The 19,221-nt window shown below is 43.8% G+C and overlaps 1 protein-coding gene across 4 annotated transcripts in view; it reads left to right on the forward strand.

Annotated features, from left to right (window-relative positions):
• The window catches only part of KIAA1210 (KIAA1210 ortholog), a 50,255-nt gene that overhangs the window by 4,256 nt on the left and 26,778 nt on the right, over nt 1-19,221 (forward strand). For 2 of the 4 annotated variants that reach the window (XM_063170648.1, XM_063170649.1), the window contains exon 1: nt 7,783-7,937. The exons of 1 other annotated variant lie outside the window; for it this stretch is intronic. In XM_063170648.1, coding sequence (XP_063026718.1) covers nt 7,876-7,937 — 62 coding nt within the window. In that variant the 5' untranslated portion in view covers nt 7,783-7,875. Of the gene's footprint in view, nt 1-7,782; nt 7,938-17,866; nt 18,028-19,221 lie in introns of those variants that run through there. One more of the 4 variants, XM_063170651.1, reaches the window with a different exon arrangement.

Here is a 19,221-nt window from a genome sequence, read left to right on the forward strand (position 1 = left end):
GCTATTTGTATTTTCCTAAGCACTGGTAATGACGGGAGGGGGAAGTTTTGGAGAGGATGCATTCTCTGGTCCTGTTGTCTCTCCAAGAGTGTCAGGATTTCTGAGCTCTGCTGAATTTACCCTGCTTTTTTATATGATAATGATTTCATTATCTCAGGAGGAGGAAGTGAAAGGACAAGTGAAAGGAAACAGTAGAGGTAGGCCGTGTGGTTTGCTTGACATTTGAGAAACGATCCAAGAATCTCTCTATATATTTTAAACTCTAGACCCATAGTATAACTTCCCAAAAACCTGTTAGGAGCAGGCGGTGTTCATCTCCAGGCAATATACAATCCCTTGAGGACTCAGTCAGAACCATGCCAGGAAGGATCCATCCTATTGGCCTCTGTGTTGTGTCCAAAACAGCTGTTTCATGAGAGAAGCTGAGTTTGGTGGGTGGGTGTTGATAAAATCTGCAGAAGGGGTAGAAGACTTTTCAGCATGGTGGCAGCTGCTGCCCTTTCTGTTTGGAGCTGCAGTGTTGGCTGGCATTTCCCTGTATGAATACCTGGGTGGAAAGATCCACTCAGTAGCCAGCATGATTTAACACCTGATGCCAATATCAGTGGATCTCATGTATGTTCTGTTTAAAGATTAGCTATAGGGGCTGCAGTGGTGAGGCTGAGAGTGCCATTTATCCTAGGAAATCTGCAGGTATTCCCTAAACTCCATGGTAAAGCAGAGAGATACCACAACAGTGAACTTAACTTTGCCATGTCTCTTAGCTGCAGGTGTTTTGGCTACCACTGATGCTGGGATGATCACACATCAGACACACCCATCAGCTCAGCAAATAGCTAAAGTGTGTGCCAGGCTCTGTGGCTGGGAAAGACCAAGCAAAGATTCAGTTTAAACCTGTGATGATGTGACTTAGTGACACAGAACTGTGGTTTATTCAACACTTTAAGGTAAAATTCTTCTGCAATTAGCTTATTTCCTGCCTCTGGATATATATTAGACGTTTTCCCTTCCCACTACTGTGAGGACAGTGCCAGCATATTTAAGAGACAATTGGGAGCACAATGGGATATTTAAAGATTGCCAGAACTTGTCTGAGCAATATGTTAGGCTGCTGTGTAAGAGCTCTGATGTGCTGTGTGTCTACTCTGGTGAAATTGGCTCAGTATGAGGTATTTTTTATTATGTGATGATTTTAAAACTCTCAGCATGCAGGGCCAAATCATGTTGTGCAGTCACTGATTTCTAATTGAACTCAGTGTTTTGATGCCAGTATTCCTGTATGAGTTCCCATGGCTGAAGGCTGGCTAGTGGACTCAAAGTTATCTTGGATATTTATAGGGTGGCTATTCTTGTAGGGTCTTTCTGGCTGTCCTTATTGAGCAAGGACTCATGGGGAAAGGCTCTAAAATACAGATTCAGTCACCCGGAACTTTTGAGTTCAGTTGGAGGTTATGGATTCTGGAGCAGTCACTGAATTATTTGTCCTCAGCTCTCTCCACTGTACCTGCAGTATGGAATAATGCATTCTGTGCAGAGGGGCACAGGTCTGATATCTCACAGATATCAAGTGGTAGGAATAAATTTTTTGTTACTCAATATTTTCACTTATTTTGCTGATTGAGGGATGAACTAGGTACTGTATTCATGCCTTTATACAGAGGAAAGGTAACAGAGAAAACACCCTGTTACCATTGCATCCTCATTTGAGTTAAATGTCAGGAGTTTGCAGTTCTGAGTTTTATTTTTCTGTTTATTTCCCCTTGGACAAATAAAGCCTGCAGGCAGGACATTGTGGGACTTCCCTGCCTTTCTCTGAAGGTTAATGGTCACCTTATCTTTAGCCTTGTGTTTTCAGGCCCTGGAGCCAGCCAGCCTTTTCCCCAGAGCTGTGCTTCCGTGCTTTCCTGTATTATTGCTGAGATGGTATCAGGGATGACCTCCACTTTCAAAGTTTGATTTCAGCTGCAGCTGGAATCCAGGATGTTGATGGTTTTAGGAATATTATTCCAGATGCGTGAATCCCTGGTTCTCCTCTTGCTTGTACCTGTACAAACAAATCAGAAGTCAGTCTGCTGGGGAGGTGGGCCTACATTAGTGTTAAACTAATATACATGGGAAGTCATTACGCTTGATTTCTGCTCACAGCACAGGCATTAGTGGCAGCCTTGGTCTGATCTGTCTCCAAGGCAGCTTGGCAAGAGTGTTTGGAGGACATTAACTGGATCTATCCCTAGAGGGGAATTTGGGAAGAATTGTGTGTAGAAAACTCAATTCATTATTCACATCATCTCAGGATATTTGTTTAGACTCAATAACTGTTACCTCTGATGTTTGACACTCAGAGCAGGCTCTGCTCCATGTGTCTGTAGCTACACACTGTGTTCTCACATTTCTTTCCAGATGGTCTCGTGTGTTGGTGCCTGCCTGGACACTGAGAAGGAAAAGTTGTGTTGTTGGAACTTAATATTCTCTAACATGGTATTTTTTTAAGTCAGAATGTGCAGAAATAGAGCTCCTTTGTTCAACTTCTGCACCAACCCCACCAGGACAAAAGAACCACAGTTTCCCAGTATATAAAATATTGACCATGCTAGTATTTTCACAGGAAATACCATCTCTTCCACTGTGTCAAAAATAATCTGTTTTTCATTCAGATTATTTAAAATCTTAGATTTTAGATTTATGGTTGTGGATAAAAAAAGCAGAGATGTGAGGGGTCTGGTCTGTGTATACAGGGATGCTGTTAGTTATCTAAAAATAAATTGCATATTTATATGCAAATAAATCCTTGTAGATTGTAAAATGTCAAACAAACAATTCTATTTCTGCATCTGTATTATTTGTTAGGCAATTGATATTTTCTGTCACTGAAGTCTGAGGTTACATCTGTGATCCTGTTGCAAATCCAGGGGAAATTACCTTTTGAATGACACATGGCCTGACCTTCATCTCCAGTTAATCCAGGAAGAGCTCACATTTGGCTGGGGGGACACAAAGGATGGGTTTAGAGTGCCAGTATTTTTCTGGCCATATTTTAGAATCCAGTAATGCACTGGCCATAACAAAGTTTTTCTTCACTTCTTTCTCAGAAGAGAAGACACTGTGTTTGTGACAAACTGCAAGAAACAATGAAGACTCAAAATTGCCAAACGCTGGAATCAAAGAGATTATATTATTGCTGCAGTCTTTGAAATATTCTTATTATTGAAGGAGATTGCAGGAAATTCCTCTAACAGGGAATGACAACAATAAAAATCCCCCAAATCCCACATGTTATACACAAAGTGTGAAAACACACATAATTAGAGCAGCAGAGAGTAATTAGACTCCAGAGCAAGTATCATGGCAGATTCTTCTGGCATGAAGAATTTATTTGTACATATATGAATAAATGCATGAATGAAAATCTGAAATAGTGCATATTTGGATGCCTCTGACTGCACTCTCGACTGTCAGTTTCACAGATAGGCTTTGACCCTCATTTTCCTCATAATATTAATCACAGATGGATGTACAAACTCTGCAAGGCACAATCCTCTTATCTCCATTTCTTTGTTGTTTGCAGACTACTGTGTTGTTCCCAACCCTGTTTGTCTAAAGCTCTGATAGTGCAGCTTTTAACAGTGATGCTGTTTAGTTGTTTCTTTAGAATTGGAGAGTTTTCACAGAAAATTTCCAAGCCTGGCCAATTTGCCAGCCTGTAAATTTCACTTCCAGGAAAGCTGAATCCCTTTCTTTTTCAGCCAAGTGTTTCTTGAGAGCCACATTTGTGTTGGCACGTTGCTGCAAAGTGTTGCTAGGAGTACAAATGCAACATGCTTGTAAGGAACACACAGAGACTTCATGCCATAAACCACAAGTGGCTCAAGGATCAGTGTATGATGGCTCACCCTATCACAATGTGACATTTACCTTGCTAAGAAGTCAGTTCAGAGACATCAAAATGTACTGGAAATCTGAAATGCTATGGTCATCACTTTGGTGTAGGATTTTTACTCCTACCTCTAAATCTGTGTTGTGAAATTCTCAAATGAAACTTTTGTCCCTTTCTGAAAATAAATTTTAAAAAATGTAAAGCAAACACCCCTGTTTAAACACAGTTTGTGAAAGGTGTGATTTCCTTACTGTGTGGCCTCTGGTCCCTTGCTGCTGCTGTGTGTCCTGCTGCCATGCAAGCTGTGGATGAGCACTTTGCAAACGTGGAGTGTTTGCAGTCAGGGAGCTGGGGAGGGGTTTGCCCTTAGAGATCCAGTGGCAAGAGGCTGCAAGAACCACAGTAGCTCTGTTGGACATGAAATATATTCAGGATTGCTGGTTGTGTGTGTAGCTCCTTACACCTCAGCTCTCAGGCTGTTGGCATGTACCCTGGCTATTTGTAATATTTGTGTATTTGAGTTTCCTCCACTGGATTAGTGATTGCTGTTGGTTACTTCAGTTGAAGAGGCCTTTTTGCAATGACTCAAGTGCATGTGAAACAAAGAGCTTGATGATTTTAGGAGCTGTATTTTGGTGCAGGGATTTCTCAATGGTTGGCTGGCTGGACCTTGCTCAGTCTTGCCTCCCTTGTTCCCTTTGGAGAAATTAAGAAACTTGTTGGGAAGTTTACCAGGCTCTGGGAGCTTGCTGCTGGTACCACTGTGGGAGGGCAGGTTGGCCCTGGGACTGCTTGTTCTCCCTGCAGGGGAAATGAGGCAGATTTGGATGGGCAGTGATGTGGATCTGCAGTGATTTGGATGGGGAATGATTTGGATGGGCAGTGATGTGGATCTGCAGTGATTTGGATGGGGAATGATTTGGACATGAAGTGGTTTGGATGGGGCAGTGGTTTGGATATGCAGTGATTTGGATGGGGAATGATTTGGACCTGCAGTGATTTGGATGGGCAGTGATTTGGATGGGGAATGATTTGGATGTGCAAGGGGCTGGTGCAATGTTGGGCTGTTAAGGGAAAGCCATGACAGTGAATTTGAAGAAAGCCATGATTTTCAAATGAAAGTAGGCCTAGACTGGGCTATTTCAATCAAACCAAGCCACAGACTTTAGAGGAAATCCAGATCTGATTGAAATTTCAGGTGTTTAAACTTGCTCTCCCTTCCTATCTTTGAAGAACCATCTTTACTCTGCCGAAGTCTGTGGTTATTTGGTGTTCCTCTGCCCCCCAGCTGAAAACAGCTTCAAATAATTAACTGGCAGCAGAGCAGCTCATTCACTTCAGCCCTTGACAAGTGGGGAGCCAATGTCAGTGCAGGGGTGTCTGGCTCTCAGGGCAGGTACAGCTCATACCTGCTTGCTTGCACTGATTTGCCTGTGGACACAGAGCTGTGATGTTTATCAACATCTAAGATTTCAGGGCTGTACCAAAAATCTCAGTGTGGAGCCATTTGAAGCTGTGCTGGTGATAAAGAGGCAGAGGAGTGAATAATAAATCTAGCATGATGTGCCTTGGAGGGTGATGTGAAGATAGAGAATCAAAAAGTATTAAATCCTGAGGTGGGATAATTATTTTTAATGACTGTTTACTAGTCTGTGCTTCTTAGAAAGTAAGGGGGTTTTGAGACGGTGCAATGTGTATTGCTAGGTGCTGGTTGCTGAGAACAGGACTATGTTTGACCTAAATGGAAGCCAACAGATGAAGTTTTGCATGTTCAGGTAAGTAACTTCAAGACAAAAATGCATGAAAGAAAAGACAATATTGAAAGGAAGTAAAGACAAGCCATCTGAGGAGGTTTGGAGGCAGGAAATCTGCTTTATGTTAGCAAAATGCTGATTTTTAAGCTTCCAGGCTGTGTTCTATGCCAGTTAAAGTGATGAAATTCTTCCAAATTCATCAGGATTACACCCTTCCACGAGCTTTAGGAACTGTGCCTTCCCACTGGAAGGCCATTTGATCTTTCCTGATTTTAAAAATAAATGTGAATTTCTCATGAGGTCTCCTTCATTTCTTACTGTAGTACAAATGTTTCTATTGGCAGCATTTTTCTGAACAAAATGCCAGGCAGATTTCAGATGCAGTCCTACGTCCAAGGTTTTGTGCTTTAAGCCAGTCAGAATGTTTCTCCAGTAATCTCCAGGAATTCCTTCCTGGTGGTGGTTGCCCAATAACTGAAGCCTTGATTTTGCTTTTTTTCTTTTTTTCTGTGGGCTTTGTCTGATGGATGGAGATTAATGCTCTCTAGTGATCCTTTTTCTGCTGGGATTAAGGGTTCAGTGTGAAGTCATCGTGACAAGTGCAGTAATTCCCAACAGTGAAACTCATTCCAGTCAAACTTCCTCTAGTGCTGCTGTATTTTTACTGCTTTGTGTTTTCCCAAGAGACAGAAAATGTGTTATATCTGCTTGAGTTCAGGTTTGATCTGCAGATGCAAATGCACTCTGATGATGGCACTGAAGCTGGCTGCTTGTGGAGGCTTTTGCTTTCCAGCTAAGTGGGAAACTAGAGTAGAGTATTATTTGTTTCCTGTTTGTGATGGCCCTTGCACTTGTTGTCTTCTGATATTTGTGTGACAGCTTTCCTTTGTCTAGGGGCCTTTATAGAAAATTGAGAAATGGGGTTGTCCATTCACAGATGTCAAACTTGTGCACTGTGAGAAAACTGCTGTAGCTGAGCCACTGATGGGATGGACTCCTCACCCGAGGTCCTTTTCTCACACTACATGTGTCTCTCATCAGAAAGGCATAAAAGGATTTTTTCCAAGTGTTCAAAAGGGACTTCTCCACTGTAGATCTGGTATTCCTACTAAATGTCTTTAAGAAACTCATATAAAAATACTTAATAATACTCCCTCCTACTGGCTTGAAAGACCCAAGTATTTGAACACTCTGTACCAGCTGAGAAATACAAATAAATGTGGTTTTCTTCTGATCTTCTAGGAATGACTGTAAATCTTTGCTTTGCTATTATGAGAGTTATGAACCTCCTACTTTGAAATAGCCATGCAATTTTTAATGAGGAGCTGATATTCTTAGCAGCCCGTGTGACTGCAGGAGCAGTGGCATTGAGCTCCCTCCCTGTGTGCAGGCAGCACCAGCAATGTTTTGCCTCCTCTCTGCTTTTACCTCAGCAGAGGCCATGGATAGCCATGATGCAAATTCATTTCCATATGAATTTAATGCAGTGTAATGCCAGAAATGTGTAGTACAGCTGTATTGTCCCGAGGATTTGAGTCACCCCTGTGAATGAGGCTCTTGAGGTTTGTGTTCCCCAGCATTTACCTGTTCCCACACCCAGTGAGTGACAACTGCTGGTAAATTGGCAGAGGTCATCACCAGGCAGTAACTCTGCCACATGGGTGTGCTGGCTAATTTAAACCCTTAAGTGTTTTGCCTGACCTTGCAATATTGCAGGGATGCAGTTGTTTGGGGTTTTTTCCTGTTAATGTGGAGAGTGGCTGGTTAGAGTAGATTGTGATTTACAGGGAACTGGGCTAATGCCTGTTTTGAAAGATCCTGTGCACCCCTTTTGTGCTGGAGAACAGCTACAGCTTTTAGTCGTTATTTCAAAGATGTTGCAAGTATTCTCTGTAGCTTTCCTCTGTCTAAAAAGTAACAACAACAATTAATCTCCTCGGGGCTTCTTCACATTGTAATTATAAGCAAGCCCCTCATTAGTCCCACAGGGGGACGGAATCCAATGCCATATGGTATTTTACACTTGGGATGCTGTGCGTACCAAGAGCTGGAAGGAGGCAGGAAAAGGGGGAGTTAACAATTCATATCCATTTATGGAGCAGGCACAGCCCTCCTTGGAGCCAGTTCAGCAGAGTCTGAGCGCCTCGGATCAGGAACTTTATCTGGCCAGGGCTGCTGCAGCACGCCGGGGCTCTGGGGAGCTCTGCAGAGTCCCTGGGCTGGCAATCCCGCCCTGGAATGAATTAAATGCACACACTCCTCCCTGGGAGCACCATGGCTGGCTTCTACGGGTGCCTGAAAAGTGACGAGTAAGTGCCAAGCTGAGCCCTCCCCTGCACCTTCCCAAAGGGAGCTGGGTCTGGGGGGTGCTTGGAAATTCCGTCTTTGTTGTGTGGCAGCTGCAGACTTGAACAAAGTGGGTTTGCCTCGGGTCTGAAGTGCCAGCCTGAGCACAAAAGTGCAAAAAAAAAAAAAAGTCCTGGCTAAAATGTTCATTTAGTGAAAATTGGCCGTGGTTTTTCTCCTTCAGAGGTATAAATATGAAATATTGGAAAGGGCATTAAGAACCTTTTCCTGTTTAATTATAACAAGAGGGAAAATTTCCTCTTCCCCAGTGATTAGCTGTATTGTTTCTATATTAACACATAAAAAGGAGAAACACAGAAATTCACAGTGGCTTTTAAAGAATGTTCAGCTAGAAGTCTGGCAGTAAATGCTCTTTAAGAACTTGATGAGCTCAGTTTTTCTATAAGCAATCTGAGGTTTGTTTCTGTAATTGCTCCCTGTTGAGAGATTTGGTTGTATTTTAAAAAAAATATTTTTTATTGCTTTGCTGGCATGTTCTGTTGGAGTAAGCTATCAAGGGAAAATAGAATGAGAGAACCATGTTTGTGCTTTAAACCACCATGAAGATGCATTCTGTTTTTCCTTTGACATTCTCCCTGCTGAGGAATGGAACAAAATTTCCTGCTACCAAACCTGAGCAGTGGTTTGGTCTTGTTTTGCACCAGCAGACTGCAGAGGGCTCTATTCTTGCACCCAGTGAGAGATTACAGACAGGGAACATGCACAGTGGAGGGCAAATGAAATTGTATCTTGAGGCTTAAGATGTGAATACTGATAGTTAAATGTGTGGGTAAGCCCTGGATGGCAGAGGGAGGAAAATAGCTCAAAAGTGGAGCTGGCAACTCCTTTTCCCTCTCCCAAAGGTTGGATCCCTCTCACCAGCAGTTTGTCTCACTTTACTCTGGTGGAAATGTGCATTTTCAAAGGCACACAACTCCTACTGCATTTCTGTTGGCTTTTCCATCCCATATTGACTCCTTTCCTCCTCTGGAATTTGTGACAGGGAATTAATATTTGGCAGAGAAGTTTGATTTGGGTAAAGGGAGAGTGTGCCATCAGAACTAGCAAAAGGGCTGTCAGTGAGTCCTGGTGAAGGTAGGTGGATTGGCACTTGAATTGACAAAAAGTAGTAAATTTACATTGTTTGATTTCCCCCCCAAGTCCTTCAGGATTTAATGCACTTAAAACAAATTTGTAATTCAGAGAGAGGCTGTATAAAGGCTAGACGGATGAAGCCTTTTTACATTTTTTAAACCATCTTTTCTAGTCAATCTCCACCTGACTTATGAGGAACAGTTGTTTTGTTTTTTTTTTTTTTTTTAATTCAACAGATTCTTCTTTTTTGGTATTCTTCAGTTAGGTCTCTACACTTGATATATGTGCACAGGTTCTATTCTCAGCCTCTTATTTCAGCCCTGTGATGTGTTCCCAGGTGAATTAATGCAACTACCAACCCCTTGCAGTCTTCACAGATTTTATGTGCTGATTTGGCTGTGGTTTTAGGCACTTAAAATGAGTTCAAGACACCAGTTGCAGAAATAGTGATGTTTTTACCCTGAGATTAATTTTCAATGAAATTTGTTTGCAGTTTAACATGAAGTATTTGTCTTTCTGGACAAAAGTGTCCTTGGAACAACTTCCCCAAATTGTCACGTGGTCATTTGACCCGTAGAAGTTAATTTGCTTTCTGAATGAAAGGTCTTTTGGAATGAAATTACTTTTATGCTTTAAGCAATTGGTTTGGATACCAGCAGGAATTTGGCCCAAGTGACCTGGAGCTCAGAGCCTGCCAGGAAAGCTGCCATGGGCTCTGGGGAAGGGTTCCCCCAGGGCTGGGTCCAGCCAAAGCACCTGGGGTGTTTGAAAAGCTGCTTTAGGGAGTGCTCTCCTGTGCTGCTGGCACATTGACCCCACTGCCCCACATCTTACAGGAGGAAGCCCAGGCTCTTGGCTCTTACAGGGCCTTGGTGCACTGTGATAATGTGAGGCTGGATCTGATTTTGTACACAGAGTCTTGTCCCTGTGCTTTGTTAATGTCCTCTTGTGAAATGAAAATAAAAGAAAACCCAAAGCCTAATCCAGGTAATTCTTCATCATAGTCCCAATCTTGGCTGCTATTTCACTGAAATAAAACTTCTAAATTGATTTCATATTTCTCTTTAACCAGCATAGGCAACCTGAGTAATCTTGAATTGTTCTGCTGAGTTTATCATCACCCTTGTTGCAGAGTTCTGTTTCTTTCTTGCTCCAAGCATGGTGCCAGAAAAAAATATTAAACCTGAACAAATATGATAAAGCTTCCTAAAGCCTGTGGAGGAATCTTTTCATGTGCTCCTCAGTTTTTGGGACTAGCCAAGTATGTTGTTATGAGCTGAAAATGTGGTTGCTTGAATAGCAAGGTTCACTGATGGTCAGTGCAAACTGCCAATTTCCAAAGATAAATATAGTGTGTTAGAAGCTATATAAAATATTTGGCTGAAGGTTTTATGTGCCAACTCAGTCTGGTTTCTATAGGAGACTATAAGAAAATGTATTTAACTGTATTTAATGTGGTCACTCAGGATTTTATGGTGCGTTTCACAAACAATCCCAAATTATGGACATTTTAGCTTGAGTGTCTTCTGCTTTGCCAAGCTTTGCACTTCCAGTGGGGTATTGTGTTCTTTTCTTATATTCCATAATTGTAAAAAAATGCTGAAGTGCACTTTTATCCTGCAAAGAAGTTCAGCATTTGGGTAAAGCAAGTTGATCAAGGAATGCATCAGTAGAATTTTGAATATATTTCTAGATTGTTTGAGATGAAAGCAATTGTCCATCTAAAATGATGTTATGACCATGAAGATGAGTAAAATATGTTCTCTGGGTTAGGTGCTGCTGCTGTGTTTTGTGTTGTTGCCTGTTCAGAAAAGTGTCAGGAGGAGATTGTGGTGATTGCTGGGTTTGTTCTGAAGATGGCACAGAGCTGTCCACTGGACAGGCTGTCTGTTCACTGCCCTGCACCTTCACCCAGCCTTCTTGTTGAAGAGGCTCATAGGGGGTGGTGGAAATCTCCAAAATCCCTTTGTCCTTACGGTCAGTTGCACTTTTTACAAGTTTGACATGTTTGTGTGCTCCTTTGAGCCTTTGGCTCCCCATGCACAGCCAGCAGCTGCTGCTTTAGCTGGGACAGTGATGAGTGGATGGGAAGTGCTTTAAAGCTCCTCCAACTGCTACTGCAGGAGCAGCTTGGGCCAGGCTGAGCCTGCTGGCTCCTCTCTGTCAGCAGCTCCTCAACCTCCCCTGCCTCCCTCCTGCTGGAGGCTGCATTGCTGCAGGGCTGAGGAGAGGCACTGCTGGCTGCAGGGAGGGATGCATTGCTGCTGCTGGCTGCAGGGAGGGATGCATTGCTGCTGCTGGCTGCAGGGAGGGATGCTTTGCTCTTTGGCACTATTTTAGACATGAAGTATCTCCCCAAGACTCCAGGGCTGTTTAAAGTGAGACACTGAGTTCCCTGGCCATCCCTGCCTGTGGCATCCCCCAGCATCATCTCGGCTCAGCCGTGGTCCATGGGCTCAGCTGGCAGCTCTGGAATCAGTGCAGGCTTCCTGGGAGCTGTGGCAGAGCCACTGCCCCTGTGGTGATCTGGGATCTATCTGTCTGTGTGGCTGGTGAATTCAGGAGAGGTGAAATGCTTCCCATAAACACTTTGGTATTCCTAAATATGTCTGTTTACATGTCTTTTTATTCTACATCACTTTAGCACATTATTTCACAATGAGAGCAAGAATCCCTCATTAACAGCTTTTCAGTGTTGGAGGATTTTGAGATGAAACTATCTGAGTATGATAGGTGGTTTCTGCCCAGCAAAGCAAGTTCACCTGTGCAGAGACAATCCTTGGATGAGTTTCAAGAAACAGGTTTTATGGAAGGTGGAGAGCTCTTCCCACTAAGCCAAATCAGGGAGTGTGAGCTGAGGGTTGTGAGTCTCTTGGAGGAATCCTTCCATGCACTGTCTATGAGCATGTTCCTGTATTAGGCAATTGTGCAGTGTTTGGATACTTGTGAGCATTTTGTCTTCAGCCCACAGGGGTCATTCAATGCTCTGTCTGGCATTAAATGTATAGAGATTTAATCCTGTTTTCTTATTCAAAAACAGCAGAGAGGGTGAACAAGGGTAGTTAGGAGGTGTCAGAGCCATGGCACTGCAGGCAGTTGGGCACTGTCAGTACAATGGTGCTGTATTATTAACCAAAAAATCAACTACTTCTCTTTGTGATTCACTCAGTTTGACTCATTTTTGTGCAAGAAGTTCAATTCTGCTCTAATCCACCAGTGAGTCACTCCCATCTCCTCATTCTGCTCGTGCTTCTCTCTGGATGTGTTTGTTTTTGCAGCCACAGTGGTACAGTGTGTTTGCTGGCTGTAGGCAGAGGAATTCCAAGCAGTCCTGTTTGTTTGGTTTCAGTAGAGCAGCCCTTTTGCTATCACCAAGGTTCTGAGTATTTGGCTGATATGCTGTCAGATTGACCTCCACTGCTGCTTGTCCTGCATCCCTTGCAGAGGAGCAGAAGCTTGGGCTGGGACAATCTGCTAAATGTGATTTTCACTCTTCTGCATCCTTTGACCATCAGGTTTTTTGTCTTCATGATTTTGCCAGACTGAGCCATGAAAACATCTTGTCATAATTTTCCCTTGTGTTCTCTTAGACAGAAACTTCTGCTGCTCCAAGTGTCTGGCTTTGTATGCCTAGAGCCAACTGGAGAGATTAATTTGTCATTTCCTCCTTGTGCAGAGTTCTACAGAGTTTTAGGCTTTCATATCTGCTGTGATGTGAAGGCCTAGAATTGGATATAAAAGCTGAAATCTGATGATATATGGGACAAAAAAATGCAGTGGGTTCAAGCTGTGCTTCCAGCAGATAACCTACCTGGGCTGGTGTAGGGCTGCTGGAGCTGATTACCAGCCAGATTTGAGGAAATCTGAGATAAGTCTGTCCATGGGGAAACAGGAAAAAGCCCAAGGTAATTCCAAGGTTGATTCCCTTCCACCCCCCATATTTCTCCTGCTGTAAGAAAACAGCTGAGCACAAGGTGTTCTACACGAATGTGATTCAAGCTTATAGCTCTGCATTACATCTGTTATAGTCTCAGGGTTGGTAAAATAATTATGGATTAAGTAGTTTTAAATATTATTTTGAATACAGCATATACTAAATGCAAACTCTCATATTTTATTTTGTTTATCTTATTATTTTATTAATAATTTTTTTTCAAGTTCACAGGTGACCTCCCACTCCATTGGGGGAGTCACTGTATAAACAAAGAATCAGTTTGATCCTTTGTTGATAGTTGATATCCTGTCTGATTTTGCTTGCAGATGCTGAGCTGTCACTGCTCATCACTGTGCCAAAAGTCAAGGTTGTGCCAACAGCCCAATGTTTCCAGCACAGTGTGTGTGAAAAAGGCCACACGCACCATTATTCATTACTTTAGCTGTTACACCTGTGTGTGCTGCTGCATTTGGAGAGGTGTCCAGGTGCCTGGACATTCTGTGCTCTGTTGTGTCCTGTCTCCATGCTACAGCATGTTGGTGTCTTTGTGACTGCTGTGCTTCAACCCCAGCAATTCAGCCCCACCACAGCCACTCCCTCCCTCTCCCCTGCTGGGCCTGGAGAGAGAATTATTAATTAATTGGAGAGGGTAAATGTGAGAAAACTCGTGGGTTGAGATCAAGACAATTTAATAGGTAAAGCAATGTCATGCACACAAGGAAAGCAAAACAAGGAATTTATTCCCCAGGGCAGGCAGGTGTTCAGCATCCCCAGAACAGCAGGGCTCTGTCACATGTAATGGTGACAAGAGGACAAACACCATCACTCCAAATGCCCCCCTTTCCTCCTTTCCCAGTTTTCATATGGTCTGGGACATCCCTGGGCTCAGTGGGGCTCAGCTGTCCTGGCTGTGTCCCCTCCCAGCTCCTTGTGCAGCCCCAGCCTCTCGCTGCTGGGTGGGTGAGGAGCAGGGAAGGCTCTGGGTAAGACCTGCTTAGTGCTAAAGGAAACATCTCTGAGTTATCTGCACTGTTTCAGGTACAAATCCAAACCACAGGTCTATACCAGCTGCTAGGGTGAAAATTAACTCTGTCCCAGCCCTAAGGATGCTCTTAGAGGGAATTGTGGCACTTGGTCAGAGCAGGGAAACTTGGCTGTGCAGACAAAGCTGCCTGATCTTGCTTTCTAACCATCCATCCACAGCCAGGGTGGCATTCCAGCTTCAAAATTTTGTGGTGGTTGTTCCTTTCGGCTGCTGAGATTCAAGGATGTGGTGTTAATTAATTAGTTAAATAAATGTTTGGATTGTATTCATGATGAATTAATTTATGCTTATACATTCTCAGGAACATGTCGCTGTGCACTTCTGCTGGGGCTTCCAGGTATCACTCATCTAACAAGGCACTTGTGATCCACACAGTAGCTCTGATGCAAATGATGCAAATTTTTAATTTGAGTGTGCTTGCTCAGAATTAGGATGGAGACACAAGGTAACCATCAAACTATCTCTGCACATGAGAAAATATAGACCTGACAGAGGTGTGGAGGAATTGTTTGCTGGTTCACTGCGGCAGCCAAACTGCTTTCCATCACTTCAGTTCAGTGAAAAGAATGTTTCAAAAGCTTAAATTACAAAGATGCCAAGAGTCTCATTGTTTCCTTTCTTGCAGCCTTGGCCTATGAAGATCTTACAGAATGTCTGTCCCCATCTGATTCTCTCCCCCATGCGCCTGCTTGTCACTGCTCCCTCTTGCAGTTCTTGTTGTCTTTGGTGCCAGTTTCTGCTGTCATGTGCCACCTCTGCCCCCTGATGCTGCTGTACCACTGCCTTAAAATACAGTGGGAATTCTGCCTGATACTCCATTGGTGCAAAACAGTATTAGCTCAGATAATCTTATTTTAGATGATCCTGTTTTAGAGCGGTATTTGTGTCTGGAATCCCAGAGAAGTAGGATCCCTTTTTAGTAGTTGCTCATGCTAGAGCAAAAGGTCAGGAGCTGCCCTTGGGACAGAAATGGCTCAGGAACTGCCCTGAGCACATGGATGACCTCCAAGAGTTCTTTCTCCATGTGCTTCAAGGCCATTGTACTTCAGGAGCTGCCTAACTTGGGGCTCTAGAGAGAGCAGGGCAGGGACAGCAGGAGGTTTTCTTTAGGATAGAAGAAGGGAGGGGAATCAAACCATCAAACTTCCTACAGAGCTCCCTCTGCAAGCACAGAGGCTGCCGCTGCCCTTCCCTGGTCACGAGCCAGGCTGGGCTCTGAACTGCAGAAATGCCCAGGGCAGTGGGAGCTCAGGCCGAGCCAGCCACACACTGTGTTCCAACTGGAGAGGAGCTGGCCTTGTTTTTATTTGTTGTGTGTACAGGCAGCAGATACTGACAAATAGATATTGGGACTTCACATGAAGAGAGATTTCCTGAGCTTCCTGCCAAAGGCAGCTTCTGAGACCACAAAGCCTGTGTTTTATTTGCTTCTTTATAGCCAAAAGATGGCTGGCTGGTTTTATGGCATTTTGATCTTCAGAGAAAAATTGTAACAGTTTCTCCCAGAATTTTCTGTCCCTCCCTTTTAAAATTTTTTTTTAAGTGCACTTTGAATTCTAGGCCATTAAATGTGCTATCTCGTGTCCTGAGAAGTTTCATTGTATCTGAAGATTTTTTTTCCCTCCATCTTTAACTAAAAGTTGAGGGATAAGTGACTGTTTTGGAAAAACCTTAAAAGAGGAGAAAGCTTTAGATATAGCCTGAAGTTCCATGTTTCGGTTCTGGTGTTCAGTTCTCTATTGTTTCAGCCTCATTTTTCCTGCAATAGTCAGACAGCTAAATTTGGTGAAAATGCCTCCAGACTCTTTTCTTTCAGGCTCAGGGTGTAATGATCCTTCCCAGTTTCTGAGACTGGAAATCACTGTGACTCAAATATGGGTGCAAGGCAGATATGCAGATTGCTCCTGTGAAATTTTATGGGTTTTTTTTGTGATTTACCTTCTATGTCTTTTGAGCACTTGAGTCAGTCCATACAGTCCCAGCATGCTGCTCTCCTGCAGCAGAGGTGATATTTAACTCTCCCACAGGGCTCATGAAGCTTTGCAGGAGTTCAGTGTGACCATGGTGATTCCACTGGTAAAGAAGCTCATGGCTGAGTGATAAATAACATGGCTCTTGTTAGAAATCCAGTAATTTCCTGATAGAGCCAGGAAAACCAGTGAATTTACCCAAATCCCAGCCCAATAGTCTCCATCTGCTAGAATATGTTTAAAAGACAAGCTCAGTCTCATAGATTTTGCTGTCTAATACTTGTCACCTTCAGAATTTGCAGATATTGGCCATTTCCATGAAGTTTTCTCAGGCTCACAGACTTCCAGCCCTTGTAGAGCATGTTGAAGCCAGCTGATGGCAAACCTCTTTCCTTTGCCACCTTCTGCTGACCCCTACAAAGCAGCCCATGATCTCCCAGGGCTCTGCACACCCCAGATCAGACCCCAGTCATCTAAATTGATGCTTGAAGGCTCCAGGGGAAACTAAATTAATTAGGAATTTGGAGAGGGGGTAAAAAGCACATGCACAAGCTAGAAAACAGTGCCTAAATATGCCCACCTCCAAACCTGGGATGGAAGATTACACTTGTGGAATTTGCTACAGGAGAGGCAGAGAAGTGAGCTTGACTTTTACTCCCATACTTGACTCTCTGACACCTTGACTCTGCTTGTCTGCTGCTCAGTGATAGTGGTTGACATTTCCTGCTGCTTTGCCTTGAGACCATTTCCAGAGGCAGTGATGCTCTCTGTGGGCAGCTCCCAGCTGGCAAAGGCAGCCTTGGTTACATCCCTGATGATTTCTAAATGCATGTTCTTCCTCCTCCACAGCTACTTCAAATCTACCCCTGTCAACTGGATCTGAGGGTGTCTCCTGCTGCTGGCAAATGGTTCCCTTAGTGTGGTTGCTGGAAGGCTTTGCTATTCCTTTTCTTCTTTTTAGGAAGAGTGGGAGAAGATCCTCATTCCAGCTGTTTCCTGAAGTTTCCCCAGTGTGTTGGTGTGAAGATAAAGAATTACTACATGGGAAAATCTTACTCCTATGCTATTGCCAAGTGGTGGAATTTAACTGGGTCATTTATTGGCCATTCCTTTAAAATAGAGACAGTCTGGGGCCAAAATCTTGCTGTGGCTTGGATCATGACTATGCTAGAGCCAGTCTAGATTTGGGCAAATTTCTGTCACATTTCTCTGCCAATGCACTGTAAAATCTGTGATAAATTATTATTAGGGGTGGGCTATCAAGAACCATTTTCCTTGGCTTTTGGCTAGCAGGTAAACATTTGCTGTATTGTCTGAGCTGATGCAGACTTGCAGCAGAGGCCTTGCACAGACAGCGGCTACCCAAGATCATGCTAATAAGCACAGCAGAGTAATTAGGGGCATGAGGAGAGCTTGAGGTGGCACCAAACCAAGTTAATCTGTCTGGCATTGGTGCCAAGTGTTGCAAAGCCCTGGGACTTCCCTTTGGCCTCCTGAGCTGAGTACAAGCCCTGCTGCTGGTACCTGCTCAGGTGTAAGGCACCAGGGCTGTGCTACAGTCAGTCCCCACATGCAGGGACACAATTCCCTAAACCAACAAATGGCAGGAGTGCAGGGACTGGGGAGATGGGGCAGCAGGGAACAGAGGATTTGACTCTCTCAGTTTCTGGACTGGTAACAGAGTGCTTATGAATTTTTCCCATTTACCCTTCCCCCTTCTTATCCTCTTGGCTTCTCACACAATTACAGAATGAGTCTGTGTGACTGTATGAAAGGCATTTCCTCCTCTTACTTTTTTTTTGAAAGTCTGCTTCAGCCCACCAGCTGCTTTCCATTAGTGTTGCACACACACTCACTAGGAGGGCAGGACATAATGCTTCAGGCACTGGTGAACAGCAGAAATCCTTCAGAGCTGCTGTCAGGCAGAGGCTTCCCAAGGCAGATTGTAGCAAACAGGAGTTCAGCACATTGGGACCTGTCTGCTGGAGAGTCTTCACAGAGGAGCCAAGGTGTGGGGACACAGGGGGTCGGGGGCAGTGTCTGAGTGCAAGGTGTGGGAGCTGGGAACAGATCTCTCCATGGCCATGGTTGCTGCTCTGGATATTTTCTCAAGGTTAGGAGCTGAATGTTGTCTGTTGCTATGGGGAATTATGACCCCCTGCTTGATTCTGGGAGGATATTTTATTGATATTAAATATTATCTAGATGCTTATCCAGACTTCCTGGTGGGTACTGCTGCTGTATTTATTAGTTGTGATCCTTGGACAAGGACCTTAAACCTTCTTAAACTATCCCTCCTTCAGTGAAAATTACAAGATCAATATTCTACAACTTTATAAACTCTTCCCCTCCCCATTACCAGTGGAGAGAGTAGCAAGAATCCTGGTGTAAACTGCTGTTTGTGCTAATCTTTTGTACCTACATTAAACAGTCATGGGAGGGACCCCATGGGAGACACCAGCCAGGGGCTGGCAGAAACCCTGGGAATTCCTTCCTAGGAACACTCCATTGTAGAAGAGCACAGTGGGATCAGCTGTACAAGGTCAGATCCTGGTTCCCCCTCTCCTGTTGGACTGCACCCTGTTTCAACAAAGCTGTTTTGTTGAATCCCACACTGTTCAGCATTTTCTGTGCTGTGGGCCTTGAGTGCAGGTCACTCATCTCATGGAGAGCAAAGGGAGCTTTGGTTGCTGAGTTTCTGATATGCTCAAAGGATGTGAAAATTGAATAGAAATCTGGCTGGCTTTGCTCTTGCTATGATTGACTCTGAGATCCTGTTCAGTGAAGTTGCAGAGGGTACACTTTACTTCTTTAGCTGTTATTGCATTAATGAGTTCATTGATAGCTTGTTGGGCTCCCAGAGAGAAAAGCCATCAACCACATTTTGTCAGAACAGAGTCCCCTAATGTGCTTTAATAAGAGAGAAGAAAATTTAACCTCTCATTCACCTTTTGCTGCAGGATGTAATCTGAATATGAAACCATCCTGCATTCTGTGTTTTTTTGAACCTTGGTTTTCAGAAGAAGTAGAGGAGCTTTCTCTGAGCTCCTGCAGTGGCTGGAAGTGTGTTCTGGGGAAGATTGGCTGCAGGGTGGTGACCTGGAGGACCAGATAGGGTCCACAGGCTCCATTTTCCTGTGCTGATGCCTCTTGCTGTGAAAAGTGTGTGCCCTGAAATTTGGAGCATAAGCTTGATTTCAAAC

The sequence above is a fragment of the Melospiza melodia genome, chromosome 16, assembly GCF_035770615.1.
Source record: "Melospiza melodia melodia isolate bMelMel2 chromosome 16, bMelMel2.pri, whole genome shotgun sequence".
NCBI classification, from domain to species: Eukaryota; Metazoa; Chordata; class Aves; order Passeriformes; family Passerellidae; genus Melospiza; species Melospiza melodia.